We start from the raw sequence: 24,565 nt of genomic DNA on the forward strand, positions 1-24,565 counted from the left end.
GCTGTTGCTGTGGCTGCCGCCGTGTGGAACTGACTTGACTCACAATTGGGGCAATCAAAAGGAATCACTGCGGACGACAAACATGAGGGGAAACGTGCGTCTTCAAATTGATGCATTGTTTTTGCATGTCAGTGGCATTTGGAGGAGGTTACCGTTGCCGTGCCCGTTACTCTCTGCTACAAGTTCCGGGCACCAAGCACGCAAATTCAACGGAAAATGGAAAATTTTCGTCATAGAAATAATTTAGACAATGGGCCACTCGTGCGCAAATGCCATCATGCCCATCCAAAATGGATGTGTCTGTAGATGTGGATACGCTGGGTTCGGAAAAGGATGTTGTTGATGCCACACCGACACAGATAACAGACACATACATTGAGACACTCACTCTTATACAAACACACGCACATACACAAACACACACACTTCATGCCCAATAGAAACAAAACAAGAGGCGACAATTTTAGTATTTTCCTATTTTTATACCCTGCAAAGCGAAGTTGAAGGGAAAATTGGGTATATCAGACACCTGAACCACGTGCAAATTAATGACTGACATTGTATGAAATGTGGTCAAGCAACTATTATTTATTCGCCATTATAGTTAGTGCTGTCACAATAGTATACAAATGAAAAGCTACAAGTGTGTGGTACGTTTTAGTCGAGCACACTTGAAAAAGGGCATTCCCACTTGTTTTTACTTTTTTTGTATACCCTGTATAGGGGAGTTGAAGGGAAAATTGGGTATATCGGACACCTGAACCACAAGCAAATTAATGACTGACATTGTATGAAATTTGGTTAAGCAACTATTATTTATTCGCCATTATAGTTAGTGCTGTCACAATAGTATACAAATGAAAAGCTAGGAGTGTGTGGTACGTTTTAGTCGAGCACTCTTGAAAAAGGGCATTCTCACTTGTTTTTACTTTTTTTGCGGTACATCACTTGGGCGTTGTATGGAAGAAGAAAGTCGAGAGCAAGTGGAAGACCATTGACCACTGTCGGCATATCTCTGGCGGAAGCACTCATAAGCACAAGTATTTTTGTTTTTTCCTGAGTGTATGAGTGTTACTCCTGTTCAACATGTGGTAATACTGGCTGCAGATCACGCACTCCTCAACCTCAACCTCAATTACCATCAGGTGGGACATTCAGACACTCTCACCTACAGATGCTAAAGCCAAAGCAGACCATTTGTTTCTTGTTTTCGTTTCGTTTCTTTTTATTTAGTTTTTTTTTTTGTATCCGCCAAGAGATTCGCACATTCATTTGAACTGCGGTTGCTTCGTGTCCGGGTCGGGGCTGCGTCGTTTGAGTGGCCCCAAGGACTGGTGGGCGAAGGCTACTAAGTGGAGCAGATTGAACCCACTGATGACTATCATGTGTGCACCGCGAGCGCGAGCCTTGGCCCAGCAAATAGCACAGCTGTCAGAGAACGCAGCCCTGGCATTCTACTCATCTTATGTGACACGCATGCTAAAAACTTTTGTTAATGTTTATATCAAAGTTTGTGGATGCAATTCGTGTGTTTTATCCCAACAATGATTTGGAGTATCAATTAAATTTATGAACAACGCTATATACATTCATTTTCAAAGCATAATACTTTTAAATTTTTTTTTGTTTTTTCATTTTTGAAGAGGTTTTTGCAAGGAATTTTTTATTGTTTCGAACGGAATGTTGTGATGTTATTATATTGACACTCAATAATTCTCGAGAATGCTGTCAACTGCTTTTCGATCCCCTTCACAGTTTGGTTGCTAGAGGACAAAGTTTTATTAAAATTTGTTGTCGCTCGATTCAATATAAATACATCAAAGTGCAACAGGAAGATTTAGCTCTGTGTGCGTATAATTGAGTTTGCTGAAAAATACGTGCAAAATTTGTAAATTATTTTGAAGTATAAACTTTTCGATAAATTCAAATTTGTTCCCTCTTAAAGTGCGCTCGCTTGGTCAGCTAGGTGCTTAAAGAACTCTCAACGCATACTGAAATCAAATTTTAAAGATGTTTCTACTAAGCAAGTGTGTTGTTTCTCAACAGTTCATTCTAACAATAAGTAATGGTGGCAATTAATTCTCATAGCAAAACTTTCACGTTGTGATTTATTGAGCAACATACCACCCCAACACAAACTTTGTAAAACTTTGAAACCAATAAGAGGCTTATTCCAAACTTAACAGTTGCCACATTTAATTGAGGGGTTTATAACTTTCATTGCCAAAGCCACTTCACACGCCATTCGCGTGGCCAGAAATCATTTTACCGCATTGATTAGCATAAGGCAAGTGAGAACATTTACAAGCTAGTCAGGTCAATATGCCATACTAACAGGTTAGCAACTGTTCAACTTCTGAGGCAGTTCTCCCATTTGATTGACTGCCACCCTACTTGCCACATATGCGGCAATATGTTGAGACACGGCGCGGGGAATACATTGTGGAAATGCAATTTCAAAGTGCACAGCAAGGCTGCTGCCACTCATTAAGCTTGCCACCCTGCAGGCATGTGAATAAATGCCGGCTCAAATGAAGTGCAGTCAGAATGCAATTCACAAAATTGCTTTATAAGCTTGCACGTTGAATCCGTCCACAAGACTTGAGGTAAACAATTTGAAGCACACAAATTTGTAGACGTACGACCCTACTTACACTAATTACTCTAATTGAACAGAATTTATTGTTGTAGTTGTAGTTGTTGTTGCTGTTGCTATGGCTGCTGAGGCAGCTGGTCCATTTTCTGTTTATGTCCTGTTCTCGTCTCAGCTGATTTTACGCTCAAAGTGCCAGCAATTTTGTTAATATTAAGTAGGTACATGCATATTAATTATATGCATAATTACACGACAAGCTTGTAATCAGTGTGTGATTGAGAGTGTGCTTGTGTGTGTGTAATACACACGCTGAGTGTATGGTGTAATTAAAACACGGCTGCCGTTGCGTATACGTAACGTGACGTTGCGCCTTTCGCTGTTTGTCGTTCGTTAACATTTTGTGTTATGATTTTATGTTTTCTAATTGAACTCGCACACAAACACACACACAAGCACACACATGTTACACACTCTTCAGCTCGTGAGACTGTGTGAGTCCCATTTTGTGAGAGATTGTTAAATTTTGTTTGTTGACAGAAGTATGTTTTGGTCTTATACTTTACAGCGAACTGCGAAACGGCGAAGAAAACGAACAGTGCTACATAAATAACAACCACCTTAAGTATTTTATCGTGTTGGCGCAACAACAAGATTATCAGGAAGCCAAATTATCCACACGCAGCAACGGTACAAAGCAATCATACAAGATGGCTGGCGGCGGTAGGACAGCAGGAAAATACGGTTATTCGGATAACAATTATTACAGTGGTACGTAACGCACTTTTGCAGAACTGTAAAAAGAAACGACACTGTAAATAACTGGATGCGATATTATTCGCATTGTTCTTTAAATAAGTCATAATAATCACTTGTTAGCAACGTTCTGCATTTACCTTTATTTTTATCACGTTATCATTCGCGCTCTCTCTCGTTTATATACTCCTAGTATTGATGTCGCCTGCTTCAGAGTAATCAGCGCCTTACATGTTTTTCTTTATTTTTTATATTGTATTTTTGAGACTACCCGAGACGTGTTTTTATTACATTTCAGTTTCTTTGCGTTTCGCGTTCATGCAAGTACGTTTGTATGTGTTTGTGTGTACGACTGTCCAAATGAATATTACAGGGTGTTTCTCTGCATATGGGATTTGGGTACGCTTTATGTGCCTTTTGTGGACTTGGTATCATTTACCCGTAGACGGAAATGGATTTTCAGATTCAGAACTAGACGAAACATAAAAATAAACTCCAGAGCGTCATATAACCAACTCGTAAGCGTCCACAAAGCACGCATATATTACGTATTTGAGTGAATGACTGAAGGTTGTGCGGTCGCCAAAGTGCCCAGCATTGAGATGCTGCTGGCAGCCGGCTTTTTGCTGTGTTTGCATAAAGTTTTGTTTCCTTTGGCTCAAAATGCCCCTAAGTGAGTTTATACCCTCATGAACGCCCCTACAATGACGCCCATCCAACAGCCACACTTACTTAAACTTATCCGTTTTTGTTGTGAGCCAAAGCAGCAGCCTGACGGCTGTGACTGTGTTTTTAGTTCCTTTCTTGAGGTTTATCATAGTTTTTGATTGCCACAAATTGTGCGTAAATTATGTATTGTGATCCTGCAAATAAGAAATATATACACATTTGACAATACCAAATTGTGCCGAAAATCCCCATAAAAGACCACCTGCCAAGCGAGACTAATTCCAAGCGAAGTGGCAGAAAGAAGACGATAACTTATTAAAGTAAGCTTATTGTCGAGAGAGGCAGCATAAAATGAGCATACAACATCCGATTGAGCAAGTGTATAGTGTTCGACTAATGGATTCCCTTAACAATTGATTAACTCGGATTTTAGTTATAATGTCATATTGTATTCAATTCTGGCCAACCCATAATTTTTAAAAAATGATTGTAATTACGCATCCTTTGCCCAATCAGGAAAACTTTTGCTTTCGGGAAATACAACCATACCCCAAGTCACAGCATTGACCCACGGCAGAATAATACCCCACAAAGTGGGCAATATTCCAGCCACTGCCTGAAGAAAAATTCATACTATATTATTTGAGATATATTTGACAATCTGCAATTGCTTACCATATATTTTGTTTTGATATTACCATAACCACTGATAATCGCATTGGGAGGTGTGCTGACCGGCAGATGATAGGCAAAGCTCATGGCTAGCGTTGCTGGTAGAGTCAGAAGCAATGGATGAATCTTAACGGCTAATGCCTGTAATCGGGAGTTATAGAAATTTTTGTCATCTGGATTTTAATTGATATTACCATTTCGCAGAAGACAGGTGTGAGTATGTTACACACAGCTACGTTCGAGCTGAAAGCGGTGCAAGCTATTCCCATTACGATTGTCACTCCTATCACCACGTCTCTTGGAAACGCTTGAATGAATGACATAGACTCGCCCAACATTTTGGCCATGCCGCTGACCTTACTTCCTTCTGCAAGAGCAAAGCCACCACCTAAAAAAAAAACCAAAGTGGAATTTAAAAAAGTGAAAACAATTTTAATTAAAACTTACCAATCAAGAAACAGAGTCCCCAAGGCATATTATTGTGAATAAACGTCCATGAGAGGCAGGCATCCATGGCACGGCCAGTGAATGGAGCTAGAGTCTCGAGATGAATATATAATTGAAATCCCGATTATTAAACTTACCTGAACCACAACAATACTTAAAGAACGTGTACTGAGTGGGAAGGGCAAACAAAATCACAACAGATAAAAAAGACGATAGCCGAACTCTCAACGGCTCTAAAATTAAATGTTTTTAAAGTCAAACTTCTCTAATCAAGAAAGTAAGAAATAAATAATTAACAAAATATGAAATTACTGAAGATCAAGAGCCTCGCCCCATCCAGTCATAAAACCAGGCTTTACAGTGAAGAGCAGGACAACCATTAATGCGAACACGGATGCGACCTGAACTTCATGACACGTCATTTTTCCCAGCGCCTTATAGTTTTCTTTGACTACGCTGTGGAGCAAGTCCTTATTTGCAGTTGCAGCCTTGACTTCCTGGCCGGTCTTGCTATTTGGCCGAAATAGAGCCATGTGAGTTAATTGCAGGGAAATGTAAAGCATCAAAACATTAACAACTACTGTAATGGGTACCGCATAAGCCATGAATATCGGAAAATCGATTTCTTCTTTAGAATCGGGGAAACGTCTGCAATATATAATATTAAGTTGTATTCGTTAGTTGGGTTTGTCTAGACTGTGTATTGACTTACGTTTCATAAATGCCCTTAAATGTCAGATTTGTTCCCGTCCCAATCAGAGTACCAACGCCGCCAATTGAGGAAGCATATGCGGTGCCAAAATAAAATGCCATCGAGATTTTGGAGGGATGACGAGGCCTGGTATCAAATCAAATAATAGCAATACGATAAAGACAAATCTTGAAAGTACTCACTCGCCTTCCTCAACTGGCTCCTCCTCTTGTGTCATGTATACTGTAAAAATCTTTTGCTACAAGTAAATAGAAGTTCATATAACTGCAGCAGAAATAGAAGATCAGAAAAGAATAATCACTCACTGCTTCCATTTCGTTTAAAATGGCTTTTACAATAGGACACATCATTGCCGTACATGCTGAATTGGATATCCACATAGATAAAAAACTAGTGACAATAATCAGGCCAAAGTGCAATCTAAATAGATTAAATATGACAAAAATACTCGACTTATGATTGTATGCATATATAGTATATATGTATTTACCGTCGAGGACTGCAACCAACTAATAAAATGGTACCCAGAGCAATACGTTTGTGCAAATTAGAATATTCTATAGCCAGAGCCAAAACCAGTCCACCTATAAACATCACCAAAGTATTTGTGAAAAACAAGCTGCAAGTTCTTTCTGATGACTAGAAAGTATCAGAAATTTCAATTAGTTTAGAGACTGAGCTTTAGATAACTTTCTGAACTCACCAAGATTCCAAACAGAGGCAAAAAAATTATAGGAAATAGAGATGTAACATATAGAGGTAGGCATTCTGTTATCCAATATATGGCCATCACGACAATTAAATAAATGCATTTAAACTCCTATTGAATAATCAAGTATTTTTTTATGTTCTAATTTTACCGATGGTTATTACTCACAGATCGGTTATGCTGAAGTCCATGGATTAAAATCGGCAGAGTTATCAAGGGTGCAAGAATTGAAATTTTTCCTCTCCAATGAAAATTGCAGCATGAAAGCATACTCTTTGAAGGCGGTAACTTCTTATTGCTTTACACACAGATTAGAATAAATTTATTATAGTTCATCGCAAAAGCTTTTAGTTATACATACTCGTCCATCACAAGCCACCAAAAAATAAATCAATAAATCAAACTTTAAATTTTAAACAAACAAGAAAATTATAAATGAAATGATAAACGTCAAAACAGAATATTTTTGGTGTATGTTACATTTATATTGGACTACTAAGATTTCTCATATTTTCGAAACATGTACTATTCTCAAAATAACTTCAAGATAAAACAAGTAAGAAAGCTACAGTCGAGTGTGCTCGATACCCGTAACCCATTTTGAATAATAGCAAAATATACCTGTATTATTTTCAATATATATCGAAAATACTATAAAAATACTAAAAATGTACCAAACGGTATATTTGTTATATCGATATAGTACCGCATTCAAAATATACCATAGACGGCACAATATAACAGATTGTCGGCCAAAGCAACTCAGAACCCTAGTAAGTTGGCGTTTTTGCACCTTCCACAATTTTTATCTGATCGCAATCAAATACTATAGTTATTATTGTATACACCGAAATTCGCAGCTCTAGCTTTAAAATTATGCTTGTTATTAGGGGTCTTAGTTGCTTTGGCCGACAATCTGTTATATTGTGCCGTCTATGGTATATTTTGAATGTCGATATAACTATATCGATATAACAAATATACCGTTTGGTATATTTTTAGTATATTTGTATTTTTGTATATTTATAAAAAATACCGCAAAAAGTTGCTTTTATTCAAAATGGGTAGCGGGTATCTCACAGTCGAGCACACTCGACTGTAACTTTCTTACTTGTTGATTATAATTCTGTAGTGTTAAAAGTTCTTCCTACATTCCCTCTACTTACTTAACATACCCATTAAATTTTTTTTTGCATCTGAATTTCGAAGAGCAATTTATTACACTTATCATGATAATGATACAAACATTGCTGGTTTATGTACGTAAATATGAAACTTTTTTAAAATAGTCTCGCTTCTTTTGCCCAATCTGGAAAATCCTTAGTGTCTGGAAATATGACAGCACCCCAAGTCACAGCATTAATCCACAGAAGAACAATGCCCAAAAGAGTAGGCAATATTCCGGCCACCGCCTGGAGAAGAACCACGTTTATTATTATAATAATATAAGGCGTTAGTACTTGCCATATATTTTGTTTTGATATTGGCATAACCACAGACAATAGCATTGGGAGGTGTGCTAACTGGCAGAAGATAGGCAAAGCTCATGGCTAGCGTGGATGGTAAGGTCAAAAGCAATGGATGGATCTTAACGGCTAATGCCTGGTATGTGAGGGCGTTTTAATAAGTTTTCTTGTTGGGATTTGAGATGAGAATACCATTTCACAGAAGACGGGTGTCAGTATGTTACAAACAGCCATGTTGGAGCTAAAGGTGGTACAAGCAATTGCTATCACAATTGTTACTCCTATCACCACGTCTCTTGGAGTTGATTCAATGAATGCCATCGACTGGCCCAACATTTTGGCCATGCCACTGACCTTACTTCCTTCTGCAAGAGCAAAGCCACCACCTATAAAAATCAAATTGGAATTTTAAGAAGTTCAAAAAACAATTTTAATTAAAACTTACCAATCAAGAAACAGAGTCCCCAAGGCATATTATTGTGAATAAACGTCCATGAGAGGCAGGCATCCATGGCACGGCCAGTGAATGGAGCTAAAATCTCAAGATGAATATATAATTGAAATCCCGATTATTAAACTTACCTGAACCACAACAATACTTAAAAAACGTGTACTGAGTGGGAAGGGCAAACAAAATTACAACGGCTAAAAATACGATAGATGAGCTTTTTACATCGCTGAAAAAATAAATTATAAAACACTAGTTAAAGTTTATTTTTAGGCTCTTTATAGTCTTCTGAGATCCACTGACGCTATTCATGAATGTATATACTTCAAGGGGTCAGAGATGACAACCTATTAATTAATTTGTGGAGGCACAAGGTTATAATACCATTAGGATTATAATGGCTTCGTATCAAGATTTTTTCAATCTAAAACAACCAAATTACCGGTACGCCGAGAATATATGTATGTGAAAAAATAAATAATTAAAAATTTAATTACTCGAGATGAAGTGCATCGGACCATCCCATCATAAACCCAGGGTTGCCTGTGAAAAGCAAGAGAACCATTAATGTGAATACGGATGCAACCTGAATTTCATGACAAGACATCCTTCCCAGTGCCTTATAGTTGTCTTTAATAACACCATAAAGTATATCTTTATTGGAAGTTGCGCTTTTAATTTCTTGGCCAGTTTTGCTATTTGGTCGAAATAGAGCCATGTGAGTTAATTGAATTGAAAGATATAGCAACAGAATGTTAGCAACCACCGCAATTGGGATTGTATATGCCATGAATATGGGAAAATTTATTTTCTCTTTAGCATCTGGAAAACGGCTGCAAACCAAAACTTTGTAATAAATCTGCCGGATTGTCGAGCACACAAATTAACTTACGTTTCATATATACCTTTAAAGGTCAGATTTGTTCCTGTTCCAATAAGGGTACCAATGCCACCAATTGAAGAAGCGTATGCTGTGCTAAAATAAAATGCCATCGCGATTTTTGAAGGATGACGTTGCCTGGCATCAAATTAAATACTATCAAGTGCAAAAACTACTCTTAAAGGTACTCACTCGCCTTCCTCAACTGGTTCTTCCTCCTGTGTCATGTATATTGTAAAAATTTTTTGCTATAAAGTTCACAAGGTAAACAAATAATTGAAGCAAAAGCAAACAAATGGGAAAAGAAGTATCACTCACAGCTTCCATTTCGTTTAATATGGCTTTAACAATAGGGCACATCATTGCAGTACATGCCGAGTTCGACATCCACATTGATAAAAAACATGTGACCACAGTCAGACCGAAGAGCAAGCTAATAGAGAACAAAAAATGTAAGAGTGTGCTCGACTGTGAGATACGTGCTACCTTTTTTTAATAAAAGCAAACCAGTCGGTAGTACTTCTAAAATATACTGAATTAATAATACTAAAAATATATATATACTTAAAATTGTATATATAAACTATACTTTTTAAACAACTTCTTTCTAGCTGATTGCAATCAATGGTCAGAAATCATAAATACTGCAACTTTTATTAGCTGTATGGCTTTAGGCGTTGTTAAAATCTAAATTAAACTTGACGAGCATGCAAAATAAAAATGTGAAGTCAAAATAAATATATGTAGTTCTACCTTTTATAGCGTCTGCGATCTAGGTTTTTGTACAGACAAATGGACATATATAATATATACATACATATAATCTAGGCTTTAGACGCTAAAATATACTCTGTAGCATACATTTCCTGTATATTTAAATTAGTTTACCCTTTTACCCTATGAATAGCAGGTATAAAACAAGTGTACCTTTAAGGATTAATTTAATCATTACATATTTACCGTCGTGGACTACAACCAACCAATAAGATGGTGCCCAATGCAATACGGTGGTGTAAATTAGAATATTCGATGGCTAAGGCTAGAATAAGTCCACCAACAAACATCACCAAAGCGTTTGTGAAAAACAAGCTACAAGTAGTTTCGGATGACTAGAAAATGCCATAAATTTCAATATGTCTATTAGTTTACACAACTTCCTAAACGCACCAAAATTCCAAACAAAGGCAAAAAAATGATTGGAAAGAGGGATGTTATATATAAAGGCACACATTCCGTAATCCAAAAGATGGCCATGTTGACAATTAAATAAATGCATTTTAATTCCTATATAATAATACGATTTTTTTATATATTATATATTGTTTAATAGTGCCTACTCACAGGTCGGTTACTCCGAAATCCGTATATTAAAATCGGAAGCGTTATCAATGGCACAAGAACTGTAAGTTTCCCTCTCCAATGAAATTTACAGCAAGATCGCATAGATTTCGCGGGGGATAATTTCTCATCACTTTACCCAAAGAATTGAACAAATTGATTATAGTTTATTGCAAAAGCTTTTCAATTATACATACTCGGCCATTATCGAGAAAGTAGATAAGTTAAATACACTCCAAATTTACACCATATGGAAATTGTGTGATATTCATATTTGCTTGATTTTAGTAACTCGACAAAATGATGGGTTACTTAATAAATTCGGAATATCGAAATTAAATATGATATAGCTGAAAACTGAGTGTTCTTGCCAGATATTCAAAATTTTTTGTCATTAAGTTCCGAAAATATATTTTGGAAGGAAATCTCCGATTGTGTGAAAATGCCCCCAAGCATATCTGATACTGAAACCAACCACGCTTTGAAGTTGCGTAATTGACAATTTCCTTTTACACCTCCCATGCTAAAGCCAAGGCAACGCATCGTAGCACAACAGCTTCGAGAAGTAAATTGAAATTAAAGCTTTGTCCTGGCTTAAAGGCAACCGGCAGGAGGAGGAAAATGTGTTTTGTCAACGTAGCTGGAGCGTTGACTATATCGTTTTCGAATATACTTACATATATCTTTGTACTCATAACGTAGTCCCGCTTAACTCGAATGTTGTATATATGCATTACTGTATATTATGTACCGTTTCATGTATATATATATATATCTACCTAACTATATATATTCATATACATAAGTACATAAATATATCCTTGTGTGTTGCTTCAATCAAAGCAAAACACGCAGTAAATTCTATGAAATTCTTCAATACTCGCCACAAACCATTTGAGACTTCAGCAGACAGACAGTCGACAGACAGACACACATCGAGAGAGTGAGACGCAACTTGACTTTAATATAAGCAAGTTGGGAGGGAACTTATTATTATGGTAGATATAGCCCACTTAGCCCTCATATATTATAATAATAATAATAATACAAATAGCTTTATTGACTCTATTATTGGGAAAACAATAAACGAAATTTAATACAAGCAATCTCTGCCACGTGCCCTAAAAATATGTGTGTATATTTTGTACACAAAATGGCGCCATTCCAACATCCCTCGTCCCGAATTGCCTCATCCGACGGTCGCTTACTTGTGCTCGTAAATCTAAATAATTCACACTGTGTTTGTCAGAATTCTCGCATGGCAATTCTAATTTAGATTTCAATATTTGCGATGAATTTTGTGATTTGCAATAAATATATGAGTATTTGCTTTTGCATATAGTATACCGCGTGGTAAAAAACTATGCATAGATTTCTCAACTTTGTGATTTTCGTTTTGACAGTTCAACTTTTTGGACACATAATAAATTATTTGACATTCAGAAATGAAAACATAAAAAACGGTAGACTTAACCTTACTATAAGAGTCTCAAGGCTACGACTTTAAAAGCGCACATGAATATGAAAAAAATAAAGTGAAATGGAATGGAGGATTTTTTAATTATAATTGCACTTGTTTGGCACAGCAAGCAGAGTACTTGAACTTTAATTTTTTCTTCTCTCTTTCGCTCATTCATTTTTGCCAAACGCAACCATAAAGTACGAGAGGATTAATGTGTTGTTGACAACAAAATTGTCGCCATTAAAGCATTTGTGCTGCAACTTGTACTGCTTTACAATAGTATCTAAAGATACTAGATGTTACGAGCGTCTTTTGTTTTCTTACTAAGCAGTGTGAATTTCCATGCTCGTTGCGAAGTACTGAGTTCTGTGCGTCCCATTGTGGAGGCCACTCGATTACAACATTCTTAACTGTTCTTTTTAGTCTTTTATTTAAGGTCTTCGTTTTCACATAGTTTGGCAAAGTTTAACTTTCTTATTAGGCTTTTTGCATAACGTTGTGAATGTTTCACAAAAAAAGTAACAAAGCTACAGGCATGCTATGACTATGAAAGACCCTTTACTTACTTGCTAGGCTTTTATTTATATATTGAATTCAATTTACTTATATATCTATATTTATGTCGACCAGATAAATTGATATTCTAATACACGAGGCTGAGTTAATAACTTGAACTTAATAGATTTTATCAATTTACAAAAAGGAATTAAAATTCTAAAAGGAGTCGGTACATTAAAGCAACCCATTTAATCATATGATAATTCCCACGATCAAAGTGTTCATAATGAAGGCGTAAGGACAAGCATTACATTCCCTTCATCTCGATCCACACTCTTATGTTTCGATAACTATATAGACCCTTTTATACTTGTTTAAAAATAAATGGTCTAAAAAAAACGAAAAGACTTGCTGAATAAATTAAATGGTAAATGGAAAGTTATGCACAAATTTCGAAGTATAAAAAAAGTGGCATACTTTTAGGAATGGTATAACTAAAAAATCTCTACATTTTACTTTAAAAGTATTCTTCAATATGTTTTCAACTGAAAAATTTAATGAACGTACCATTAAATAATATGTACACATAAGCAGCAACGTCATGCCATTTGCTTTTAATTTATTAGGCCGGATAGCAATAAGCCATAAGAACGTTAAAAGGCGACTCGAGTTCAAGTTAACAACGTAATTCAATCCGTCTAATTAACGAATCCCTCGGCGTTGACTTGCAAACAATACGGCGACGCTTCGGCTGCTGTAAACATGATTTTAATTTGCCAGATGTGCTCTTGAGTCAAACGTCTCATCGATTACGTGTTAAATTACCCAAAGAGCAAACATCTGACCAAATGAACTGCATAATAAGCATGCTATTTGCAAAGCAAAGCTGTGTAAGTATTTAACATACGTACATAAGAAAATAGGTAAAAGCTTTGTTACATATTTAAGGATCCGATGAAACCATGAAACAACTTCAAAGCGATTGATAACGTTATTACCAAACAAATCTGAATACTTTATTTATAATATATTTTGTAAACATAGAATTTTGTTATACTGTTGAACAATTTATTCCTCATCGGCCCACGAGGGGAATTTCTTGGTTTCTGGATATATAACCAATCCCCAAGTCATGGCATTAACCCAAAGGCAAACTAGAGCCCATATAGTCGGCAGTATGCCAGCAAGTGCCTAAAGAAGTGATCGCATTAGCGAGACGGAAAACACCTGCTAATGAGCAGCTATGTATATGAAGTACTTACCAAATATTTCGTCTTTATGCCGGCATATCCACAAATAATAGCATTCGGAGGTGTGCTGACCGGCAGATGGTAGGCCATGCTAATGGCCAACATGGATGGCAATGTAAGGAGCAAAGGATGCATCTTAATAGCGAGTGCCTGCGGAAGTAATTGACTCATAAAAGAGGGAGCATAGGGACGGGGTAATATGCTTACCATTTCACAGAAGATGGGTATGAGAATGTTGCAGATGGCGACATTGGAGCTGAAAGCTGTGCACACGAGACTAACGACCAGTGTAAGTCCGACCACCATAAAGTCTGGTAAGGCGGATACAAAAGACAAGGAGTCACCCAACATTTTGGCCATTCCACTGACCTTGCTACCCTCAGCGATGGCGAAGCCACCTCCTAAAATTAGAAGACAATTTCAAAATAAAAGTGTGAACAGAGTTTCGGTTTGAATGCTTGCTTACCCAGTAAAAAACATAGACCCCATGGGGTATGCTTGTGTATGAACACCCAGGAGATGCAAGCATCCATGGTACGACCAGTGAATGGAGCTGATGATAGTGCTAAGATAAAATTAAGTTTTGCAAAACGATTGATCAGCTTACCAGAGCCACAGCAATACTTTAAAAATGTGTATTGAGTGGGCATTGCAAACAGTAGAACAACTGGTAAAAATACTGGAGCGGAGCTGCCGACAGCTCTATAAAGAAACATGAAAATACAAATGGAAGAAATCCTGAAGTTACACAATAAAAAACGTGCTCACTTGTAATTAAGAAAATCACCCCATCCCTGAGCGAACCCTGGACTCCGAGTAAACAGTAATAGAATCATCAGTACAAACATAACTGCAACTTGAATTTCGTGGCAAGTCCATGCGCCTAATTCCTTGTAACGCTGAATGACAACGGCCTTAACTAAGTCCTTATTTGCAGTTCCACTCTTCACCTCAGCTCCGATCTTGCTATTTGGTCTCAGAAAACCCATGTGGGTTAGTTGAAGGGAAAAGTAGAGTAAAAAAATGTTGACTAACACCACAATGGGAATCGAATAAGCCATGAAAATGGGAAAATTTACTTTTTCCTTTGAATTTGGAAAACGTCTGAAAGATATGAAAATGCATTAACTCACCACGATTAAGTGTAACATTTTAATATCTTACGTTTCGTATAATCCCTTAAATGTTAGATTTGTGCCGGTGCCAATGAGTGTGCCGCAGCCACCGATTGTTGCAGCATAAGCGATGCCAAAATAGAATGCCATCGATATAATTGAAGGATGAGGTTTTCTGATTAATTACAGTTAAAGGTCATGTTAATAATACGCTTAAAAAACCCGCAAATTACTTACTCGCCCTCCTCAACTGGTTCTTCCTCTTGGGTCATGTAAACGGCAAAAATTTTTTGCTGCCATTAGATAAAATATTGTAAGCACTTCTAAGTAACATAAGATATGGATTAAACTTACGCCTTCCATTTCATTGAGAACAGCTTTTACGATGGGACACATCATTGCCGTGGCAGCCGAGTTTGAAATCCAAAGCGATATAAAGCAGGTGACCATCACTAAGCCGAAGTGCAAGCTGATGGAATGAATATTGTAATAGAAATATAACAACATTTACAGATGGTAATTTCACCGTCGGGGGCTGCATCCTACAATTAGAATTGTACCCAAAGCAATGCGTTGATGCAGATTGCAGTATTCAATGGCCAGCGCCATAATAAGTCCACCCAGAAACATTACCAACGTATCTGTAAAATACAAGCTGCAAACGAGCTCCGAGCTCTTTAAATGAACAGCTTTAATTTAGACTTCGATCAGGAGAATAGTAGATCTAAAAAGTTCACTTACCAAAATGCCCAGAAGCGGGAGAAATACAATAGGAAACACTGATGTTAAGTAGAGGGGGAATACATTCTGTTATCCCAATACATAGCCATATTAACAACGAGATACATGCATTTGTACTCCTATTTAAATACAATTAATTGAAATTTAGTTAAACCTTATAGTAATTATATCGATATTCTTACTGGTGATTTCTTCATAAAGCCATAGATTAAAATTGGCAAAGTTACCAGCGGTATTAAAACCGTAGCTTTACCCTTCCAATGAAAGCCACAACATGTCTTTAGGCTTTTGCCTGGTGGAATCTTTCCTTCACTATGGACAATGAATAAGATAAGGTTTGACAAAGTTTATGTTTAAAGCTAGATCTACATACTCGCCCATTTGAAACCGTAAATTCTTAAAAAAGTTTCATTTAAATTTATATTTGTGTAGTTTTAAGAAGTGACAACTTGCCAATACTTTTAAAACATTATTGACACATAACTATTTTGTTAGCTTTCTCAACGCCGCCTTTAACTTTGCATTTCAATTAGTCAATTTTCTGACAAAAGCAATTTTTGCTAAAAATAACTACAAGCATATTTGATTTTCTACTATTGATTATTTTCCTAATCAATTAACACGATAAAGGCAAAACAAAACAACAATCGCCATCGGTAAATTGAAATCGAAGGCAAGCGGCCTTTAAAGATGAAATAAATTGAAAGCAAAATACTCTAAACGGTATTCAGAACTCTGCCAAAGGCTTCTACCGCAATTATACGATAAGTGTTAAGGACTAAAGAATAATATTCAATGCTTATCATCAAAGCAGATAATTAAAATCATGAACTCGCACAAAACAATAGAATTAGGTCTTTAATTTGATTATATAAATCACTTCGAAGAAGGTAAATTATTTCATCCATTAACCTGCTGTAATTTTATTCAAAATGAAAATAATCGTAATCATAAATATTGGAATCGTTAAACTTTGATACATCTGTTACAATAAAAGCAAAATGCGTATTTCAATGTAATTTATTTTTTTATATTCCTGTTTTTTATGTTTGAGTCATGTTTGCATTTTATTGTTGTTGATGGTCCTTTATTGTTTGTATGTAAGAGGGTGTATGAGTGTGTGTATACACATCTATTTTTTATATTTATAACAATACATTTGTCAGGATATGTACATTTTGATGACGCTTTTGTCGGAACGAGCAACTTGAATATGCATGAGACTTAACAAACCGAAATTCGTATTGACAAAAAACATGAAATAGAAACACATCCCAAAGAGAATCTCTGCCATCAGCTGTGGTCAGACGACATTCCCCTGGCAGCCCTCTCTTCTAGAAAGGACGGAGGAAATTATAGTCAATTTGTCAATGGCACTTCTAAAACATTTTCTCCTTATCTTTTCTCTCTGTTTCGCAGGTCACTCCTACAAAAGCATCAACGACGAGATTATATTGGTCAGCATTATAATGGGCATTACGATTTTGGTACTCATTACAATTGCCCTGTGCTACATTGCGTATGAGAAATGTCACAAGAAGCGTGAATATTTTATCAACGCCTAACGGGTTCCCACTTCAATTTAGTATAGTACAAAAACTACAAACACACTGACACACACACAAAGTCACCGAAAAAGTAGAAAAAGTGGCGTGGCAACATTGCAAGGTCAAATGTCAACAACGCGGCGACTGCAACAATGTTGACGTTGACGATTTAGTTGGCCAGAATGGGCGAAGGGGCAAGAGGAGCTGGTTTGTTTTCATGCTGGCAGCCATAAGTATTTGCCTGCAGCTTACACTAAACACATACACACAAACACAAGTACTCACACACACACACACAAATATATACATATACATAGAGATGTAAAATAGTGCAATTTTGCGATTTTTAAACGTTATTCGTATTCTTATCCATGTGCTATGTGCGCTGCACGCGAATCCTTATTGGATTTAGTTCGATTTCGAGTACGTCTAAGGAAGCTCGTCAAAAATAGAATAAATACCCGCAGGAGTACGTAATTGTGGCTTATGATGCACAGTGGATCGGAAAGAAGAAAATTGAATATTTGGCATTCGATTAAAATTCATATTTTCTGCATTGGCATTCAAACGACACTTAAGTTTCAATTTAAATTAATTTGGCAAGAAAAAAAGATTGGAGTGAATTTAATTTTATTCGCTAATTGAAATGCAAAACTGATGTGTTTTATACATATGTATTATCCAGCGTGGACCTTCAAGTTGCAAGTTACAATGCGGATTGCCGGCTGTCGATATTCCTGATGCTGCTGTCAATTTCAAGTATTGACATCATGGGAGCATTTAACCAGCCAAAGGACACCCCACATTCAAACAGACCCACAAACACAGGGACAGTGAGAGACAAACGAACAAAGTTTGTGACTTTTTCTCTTTTTCTCAATTTTTCGGTTGCTCGAGGCTATAATAATAAAAACAGTAACGGAAACTGGTTGCAATGCACACGAACAAAAGGGAAAAAGGCAAAAGGAAAACGAAAACAATAAAAACCGTCGCATAACAATTGTCTGAAAATAAAACGAGGTGTACCAACGGGAATTCAATGGTCAAATCAACTTGACATGAAATTAGTGGCAATGGCTGCATTAAAGATTTGTACTTTGACCGCAAAACACACTATCCAAAAAGGCAAAACCAAAAAAAAAAGGTTAGGCACTTCGCCTAAATTTCTATAGAAAATAAATGTATTCCACACAAGTGGAAGAGCTCACATTCCAATGTAAACACAAACACACTCGAACAGCATCCGAGAACGGACTAAATGTTAATCAGCTTAGCAACCTAACATATTATGTAGAATCGTGCACACATACATACAATCTCGAACATACACACACACACATACACCCCAATATATATTTAACGGGCCTAAAACAGGTTTGTGTTCCTAAAAGCAGACAACACGAAAAAACAACAGAAAGCTGGATGAAGAGCCGAAAACACACATGAGGCAGTATGTAGGCGTTATCCTGTCGCATGCTTTTAAAAATTAAACAACTGATTAATGGCAAAGTTTGCTCATCCAAAAATTATCGGCTGACAAATTGGTAGGGCATCATGAAGTCTCATCAATTGTCTGCCATCGGAATCCAATTGCATTACGGGAACAGAACAGTTCAAGCATAGCCACAATAACTTAAGGTAAACACAATTAATCTTTATATACTACAGAATTCAAAAGATGAAGTATTCTTCAGAAATGCTTTCATTCAGTTTGCCAATCTATTGGCCAGCAACAAATTTATAATTCTTATTCAAATACGTAGATTTTCTCGTCAATTGAATTTAAGTTTTTAAATTTTAAAAATGCATATTAACCGAATGTTGTTGAACTTTTTGTTGAAAATCTAAGATGTAAAAATGCAGTATAAGAACTAAATGTCAACATGAAGAACTTTACTAATTACCCGATAAAGAAGTAAATTTAACATAAAACTGAGTACCCACAAAAAGAGAAAATAACTTTAATGACAGCAATAAGAATATTGTGTATAATGTGTATAATGTAAAAGCGTTGCAGATTAGTTGAGCACCCAAGGCCAACAATACAAGAACCTAGCATGGCAGAGAATAAGTCTTTAGCACTTTCCTTGAAGGAGCATTTTAGTGTAGATGCGTGCAAAGTGAAAATGAATCTCGCAATTTGAAATGGACCATGCACAAATACGCACCTAGTCATACTCGTGTAAGCAGACATTCACACTGACAAACACAGACTCACACTTGCTATGTACGAAGCGCTGCTCTATATCCAATTTACATCGTACTCGTGTACTCGTGGCATTGCGAACTTTACGTCCATTTTTATAGTTTCCTTTTTTAATGTCAGTGTCACACTAATTGCCACATGTGTTGGCAAAAACGAATGAAAACGAAACGAAATTAATGAATTACTTTATTGTCTTTGCATTACGTGTGTATTCTATGCATTTAACTCTATTACAAATAAAATCTATAAACCCGTATAGATGTGACCACTATAGCATGTACCTACATATACATATATATATATTTGTATTGAACAAGTAGTTTAATTAGAATGCAGCGCACTCTTTTTTCATGAAAAGAGGGACCAACACACAACCACAAACAAAAAATGAAATGTGTACTTTATTTTAAAAGTGAGAACTGTAGTGTTGAAGACAGCCGAAACACTTAAATGTTATAAGTCTATACGCATTGTAGTCAAATTGTTACAAAAATTGTATGCGATATATTTAATTGTACATCACAATAAAAATCTGTTTATGCATGTTGAAAGTTCAATCGTTAAATCACTCTTCAAAATGGGCGCCAAAATTCTCAACGGTCTGGCAACGTCAAAATGCCGATTGGTCTTTTGGTGTTTGATTGGCAATCGATAATTACAGATTCTTGTAAGGGTATTTGCACAACATTTTGAAATAACTTTCTAATCGGCAAATTTTTAATTCAAATACAAATATCAATGTTTGTCTATATGTTACTGTTAATAACAGCTAACGAAAACAAGTGGCAAGTGTTAATGTTACTCTTCTGTTATGTTAATAACATATCTGAGTCTGGCAACAACAAACAAAATGTAAAAAGACGGAACTTGTTGCAAAAATTGCAAAAAAAAAAAATACAGAAAATATCTTAGACAAGCACGCGACAGTGCAGCAATATAAGAAGTTAAAGTGCTTAACATACGCTCAAAAAACTAAATGCGCATTAAAATGGATTGTGAAGTGCCAGAGAAGCAAAAACATCAACAGCATCAACAGCAACAGCAGCAACAACAACAAAGCGCCAACAAGTTGTATGCTAGAAAGCCACAGACGTCGCAACAACAACAACAGCAGCAGCACCAACAGGAAAGCAGCGATGATGATGAGTTGAGCACAACGGAACGTAAGAATCTGGAATTCGCACAGAAATTGGGCTACAGCGAGCAATCGATACACACGGCGTTAACGCGCCTTGGCTCAGAGGCTAAACAAAACGAGCTGCTCGCCGAGCTCATCAAGTTGACTGCAGATGCGCCCCGCCCACCACCCGCTAACAACAACAACAACAGTAGCAGTAGCAACAGCAGCAGCAACAACTTCTATGGATCACTGCGTCACATTGTCATCGATGGCAGCAATGTGGCATTGTCGCACGGAAATAACACTGTTTTCAGCTGCCGCGGCATTCGCATTTGTGTCGAGTGGTTTCGGCAGCGCGGCCATCGACATGTCACAGCCTTTGTGCCGAACTGGCGCAAGGAGTTGGCCAACAACAACATTACGGAGCAGGAGCTCCTCTATGAGCTTGAGCAGGAACGTGTCCTGGTCTTTACGCCCTCGAGGCATTTGGATGGCAAGCGTGTCTCGTGCTACGACGATCGTTTCATCCTCAAGCTGGCTGTGGAAACCGATGGCATTGTAGTGTCCAACGACAACTATCGTGATCTGCTTCTGGAGAGCAACGAGTTCCGCAAAGTGGTGCAAGAGCGTCTACTGATGTACTCTTTTGTGGATGACATATTTATGCCGCCCGACGATCCGCTAGGTCGCTCTGGTCCCACTCTAGACATGTTCCTGCGCACCCAGGCGCAGCAAAAGATGCCCGATGCACAGCAGCAATTGTGTCCGTACGGCAAGAAGTGCACCTATGGCCAGAAGTGCAAGTTTCGTCATCAGTCCACTACGTTGCAGCTACAGCGTTTGCCACTCCAAGTCTCGCACAGTGCACCGCTGCACAGCAACAGCAATGGAGGTGGACCACAATCAACAAGCAGCAATTGCAGCACCATTAGCGGCGTCAGTGGCAACAGCAACACCGCCAAACTGGCGGCACTTGCGCGCACCAAGTCGAATACAGTTGAAATCTCTCAGCAGCAACAACAGCAGTTATGTCATTCCTTCAACAGCCAATTGGAGCTGGAGGCGGAGTCTTCGCAGCAGCTCAATCGTCACAAGAAACTGCAGCGTCAGGCAGCTCCACAACCACCAACTTCCGCCTTCAGACTGCTGGTGCCCACTTACAGTGCACCACAACAGCAGCAGCAACAAACTCAACCAATGAACAACAGCAGCTATCATCACCAGTATCTAACGCGCACGCCATCTGCACCGTTGACAGATCAGCATCAGGCTGCCAAGTTGTCGCTGTCATTATCGATGCCCGTCGGCCACAATTTGGCCCATCATCTGTCTGCCTCGGATTCGCGCATCAACGAAGAGTTGCACTCGACGCAGGCTTCGCGCGAGGAGCAGCGACGTCTGTTGCGCTATCACTTGAGCAGTCTGTTTCCGCAGCATCAGGTGCACGCTGTGCTTCAGCTGTATCCCGATGAGACGGATGCCAAGACAATCTGTGCGGCTATACTTAATTTATTTCCACATAATTAGACTTATCAATTAAACTAAGCAAAGCAGACAAAAAAACTTATGATTGAGATACGTCCGTAAATTATTTCAATTTCTTGTTACAGTTTTCAAGTTCATCAATATAATAGCTACTATTATTATTTAATTATGTATTGTAATTTATTTACTTTTGTATATGTAGATGTATGTATATGTGTATTATTTCTTTACAAGCAACCTAGTTGTTTACAGCTCCAGGCCACCTGTAGCCGCCGTATCATAGGGCAACATCACATCCACGTTATCCCTGACTACGCCCACACGACGATCATGTGTGCTTCTGTGATTGCGCAGCTTGTACGCTTGGGGAAAGCCCTTGCCGCAAATCTCGCAGCTGCCAAAAGTAATAGAGAAAGTTAGAGTCAATTCCTTAGAGGGACTTGCAAATAAGGCCACTTACACGTGAGGCTTCTCGCCAGTGTGTATCATCTTGTGGAATTTCAGTGTGTTAGTGTAGGTGAAGGTCTTGTGGCACACATCGCATTCATAAGGACGCTCATTAGTGTGAATACTGAAATTAGGAAAGATTTTTATAGCTGCCATTTCACTACAACTCCAACTACTCACCGATGATGCTTATTGCGCGTGGACAAGTCCGCAAAGGCCGCCGGACAATAGCTGCACTTGTATGGCCGGTTTCCCGTATGCGTATTCATGTGTCGCGCCAACTGCTGCGCCTGGGCAAAGCAATGTCCGCAGATTCTGCAAAATATATGTTATAAATAAGGCTTAAATTGTAGGGCATTTTAATCTTACTCGCACTCGTGTGGCTTGACTCCGGAATGCACTTTAATGTGCTCGGTGAGGCGACTCTGCGATGGATACATGTTGCCGCAAATGTCGCAAATATACTTAAACTCCTTCTTGTCGCCCACGAGTATCTTGTGGCCACCTTTGGTCTTGATGCCCGCCGCTTTGCGCACAATCGTTTCGCCAAAACTGATCGTTTCATCCGGATTAAGAATAATGTTTGTCGTCGTCACATTGCAGTTGCTCTCCCGTTTTATCTTTGCCACCGCCGTTTTGCTAGTGTTGTTGGTTTTGCGCGTGCTGATTCGTCGTCTCACTACGCCGGACGTAGCCCTTGCATTGGATGTATTACGTGCTTTAACCGGTAGGAATTCCTCATCTGATGTATGCTGCATTTCGATGTCATCTTCGTGTGCACTCTCAGTTAGCTGATCCTGCTCCAATTGCTCGAGATACTCAATGTCTGCTGAAAGTCCCGATATTGAATTGGCTCCCAAATCAGCTTCTTCTTCGCCAGCTTCGTCACCGCCTTGAGCTTCCTCATAGTTGGTGGGCTGCTCGGTAACAATATCTCCTTCGTACGCTTCGTATACATCGTACAGTTCCTCGATGATGCCATCCTCCTCCACTTGTTCACTCTTCACGTGCACCAAGCGTTCCTTGGAGTCAATTTCCTCCTCGTGCTCATGCTCATCCGTACCCGCCATGGCAAGGACTTCAGCCAGTTCTGTGGTGGCCGGCTCATTGTTGACATCCATGATATGGGGGGCATCCTCCTCTGTGGCCAGTTGTTGCTGCTGTTGCTGCTCCACGACAACAGGAGCTATGAATTGTCGAAGATGTTTATAGGATCGTTGGCAAATGCGTCGAAACTTAAATGCAATGTGTAGATTCTTCGAGCACTTGTCGCATATCTTATCTGGATAATGATCAAACTTCTTGATCTGCCAAGAGACATAAGACATCCATTATTAATATGAATAGTATACTTGTATTAAGTATAATATTGACTTACGGGCACGCCGCCGCATTCAAGAATCATGTTGGTCAAATCTTTAGAGGCGTCGTCATTGAAAATGCTCCCCATCGCTTCCTTGGGCTGCTGCAGGCACACACGACACACTATCCACTTTTGTGTTGCTGCTTCTGTTGTCGTCGGCATGTTTTTACTTTGATTTTCTCGAGAAATGCACAATTGCTTTATTTATTGCTAGACGACGCCAAAAAATGTTACAAAAAATGTAAGGCAAAAAAAACCAAGATGTTCGCGTATTCTGTGAATGGCAGCGATTAAGATGACCATGGCGGCATTGCATCTGGTATTTTTAGGAATTTCGTGCAAATCGTATTTATTCACATTCTTCACTTATCTATTAAAATTAACTTAACTGTATAAATTAAAAATTTATGCTATTTTTGATTTTAAAATGTCATTACTAATTTGATAGAAAAAGAAAACCGATTTATTGCAGCAAAAATCATTTTATTCGATTAATATATCGTAAAACGGAGTTAGCACTAAGCGAGTTTAAAATTTTATTTTTTGCTTACACTGTTCAGTTACATTATGCGAGCGTTTTAAATAGTTTTTGGTCACTTTACGTGATATTGAGTGATCGGCGCTAATTTGGGCAATTGTAA

General features: G+C 37.9%; 5 protein-coding genes and 1 pseudogene across 8 annotated transcripts; 2 read left to right on the top strand and 4 right to left on the bottom strand.

The window, feature by feature from the left end:
- Positions 1-1,609: 1,609 nt before the first annotated feature.
- LOC133835728 (protein I'm not dead yet 2-like) lies at positions 1,610-7,075 on the bottom strand. The gene is given in 16 exon segments (XM_062265777.1): positions 1,610-1,866; positions 2,655-4,212; positions 4,281-4,634; positions 4,694-4,831; positions 4,885-5,078; positions 5,138-5,224; positions 5,275-5,338; positions 5,340-5,370; positions 5,450-5,785; positions 5,850-5,975; positions 6,032-6,087; positions 6,155-6,269; positions 6,340-6,488; positions 6,553-6,669; positions 6,727-6,856; positions 6,920-7,075. Coding segments are annotated over 14 exon segments (1,674 nt in total). The 5' UTR covers positions 6,928-7,075; the 3' UTR covers positions 1,610-1,866; positions 2,655-4,212; positions 4,281-4,511.
- On the top strand, positions 3,286-20,428 carry LOC133835741 (uncharacterized). The gene is made up of 2 exons (XM_062265791.1): positions 3,286-3,364; positions 17,176-20,428. The coding sequence occupies exons 1-2, from the start codon at positions 3,304-3,306 to the stop codon at positions 17,319-17,321; spliced, it is 207 nt and encodes a 68-aa protein (XP_062121775.1). The 5' UTR covers positions 3,286-3,303; the 3' UTR covers positions 17,322-20,428.
- LOC133835725 (protein I'm not dead yet 2-like) lies at positions 7,748-11,051 on the bottom strand. 4 transcript variants are annotated; one of them, XM_062265774.1, is made up of 13 exons: positions 10,888-11,051; positions 10,694-10,823; positions 10,520-10,636; positions 10,313-10,461; positions 9,671-9,785; positions 9,545-9,600; positions 9,365-9,448; positions 8,970-9,305; positions 8,607-8,701; positions 8,470-8,556; positions 8,217-8,410; positions 8,023-8,160; positions 7,748-7,970 (listed from the first exon to the last, which is right to left on the bottom strand). In XM_062265774.1, exons 1-13 carry the CDS (start codon positions 10,893-10,895, stop codon positions 7,839-7,841), a joined length of 1,641 nt encoding a protein of 546 aa, XP_062121758.1. In that variant the 5' UTR covers positions 10,896-11,051; the 3' UTR covers positions 7,748-7,838. The 4 variants fall into 4 exon arrangements, with proteins under 4 accessions (XP_062121758.1, XP_062121757.1, XP_062121759.1 ...); XM_062265773.1 differs by having other exon boundaries at positions 9,365-9,490; positions 10,888-11,050; XM_062265775.1 differs by lacking the exon at positions 10,520-10,636 and having other exon boundaries at positions 9,365-9,490.
- On the bottom strand, positions 13,637-16,218 carry LOC133835727 (protein I'm not dead yet 2-like; annotated as a pseudogene).
- Positions 20,333-22,845, top strand: LOC133835729 (probable ribonuclease ZC3H12C). Its single transcript, XM_062265779.1, has one exon. The coding sequence runs from the start codon at positions 20,486-20,488 to the stop codon at positions 22,154-22,156; it is 1,671 nt and encodes a 556-aa protein (XP_062121763.1). The 5' UTR covers positions 20,333-20,485; the 3' UTR covers positions 22,157-22,845.
- Positions 22,265-24,336, bottom strand: LOC133835731 (zinc finger and SCAN domain-containing protein 23). The gene is made up of 5 exons (XM_062265781.1): positions 23,940-24,336; positions 22,931-23,868; positions 22,742-22,876; positions 22,575-22,685; positions 22,265-22,508 (listed from the first exon to the last, which is right to left on the bottom strand). The coding sequence occupies exons 1-5, from the start codon at positions 24,084-24,086 to the stop codon at positions 22,361-22,363; spliced, it is 1,479 nt and encodes a 492-aa protein (XP_062121765.1). The 5' UTR covers positions 24,087-24,336; the 3' UTR covers positions 22,265-22,360.
- Between the last annotated feature and the right edge of the window lie 229 nt (positions 24,337-24,565).

Source organism: Drosophila sulfurigaster, chromosome 2R (assembly GCF_023558435.1).
Source record: "Drosophila sulfurigaster albostrigata strain 15112-1811.04 chromosome 2R, ASM2355843v2, whole genome shotgun sequence".
NCBI lineage: Eukaryota > Metazoa > Arthropoda > Insecta > Diptera > Drosophilidae > Drosophila > Drosophila sulfurigaster.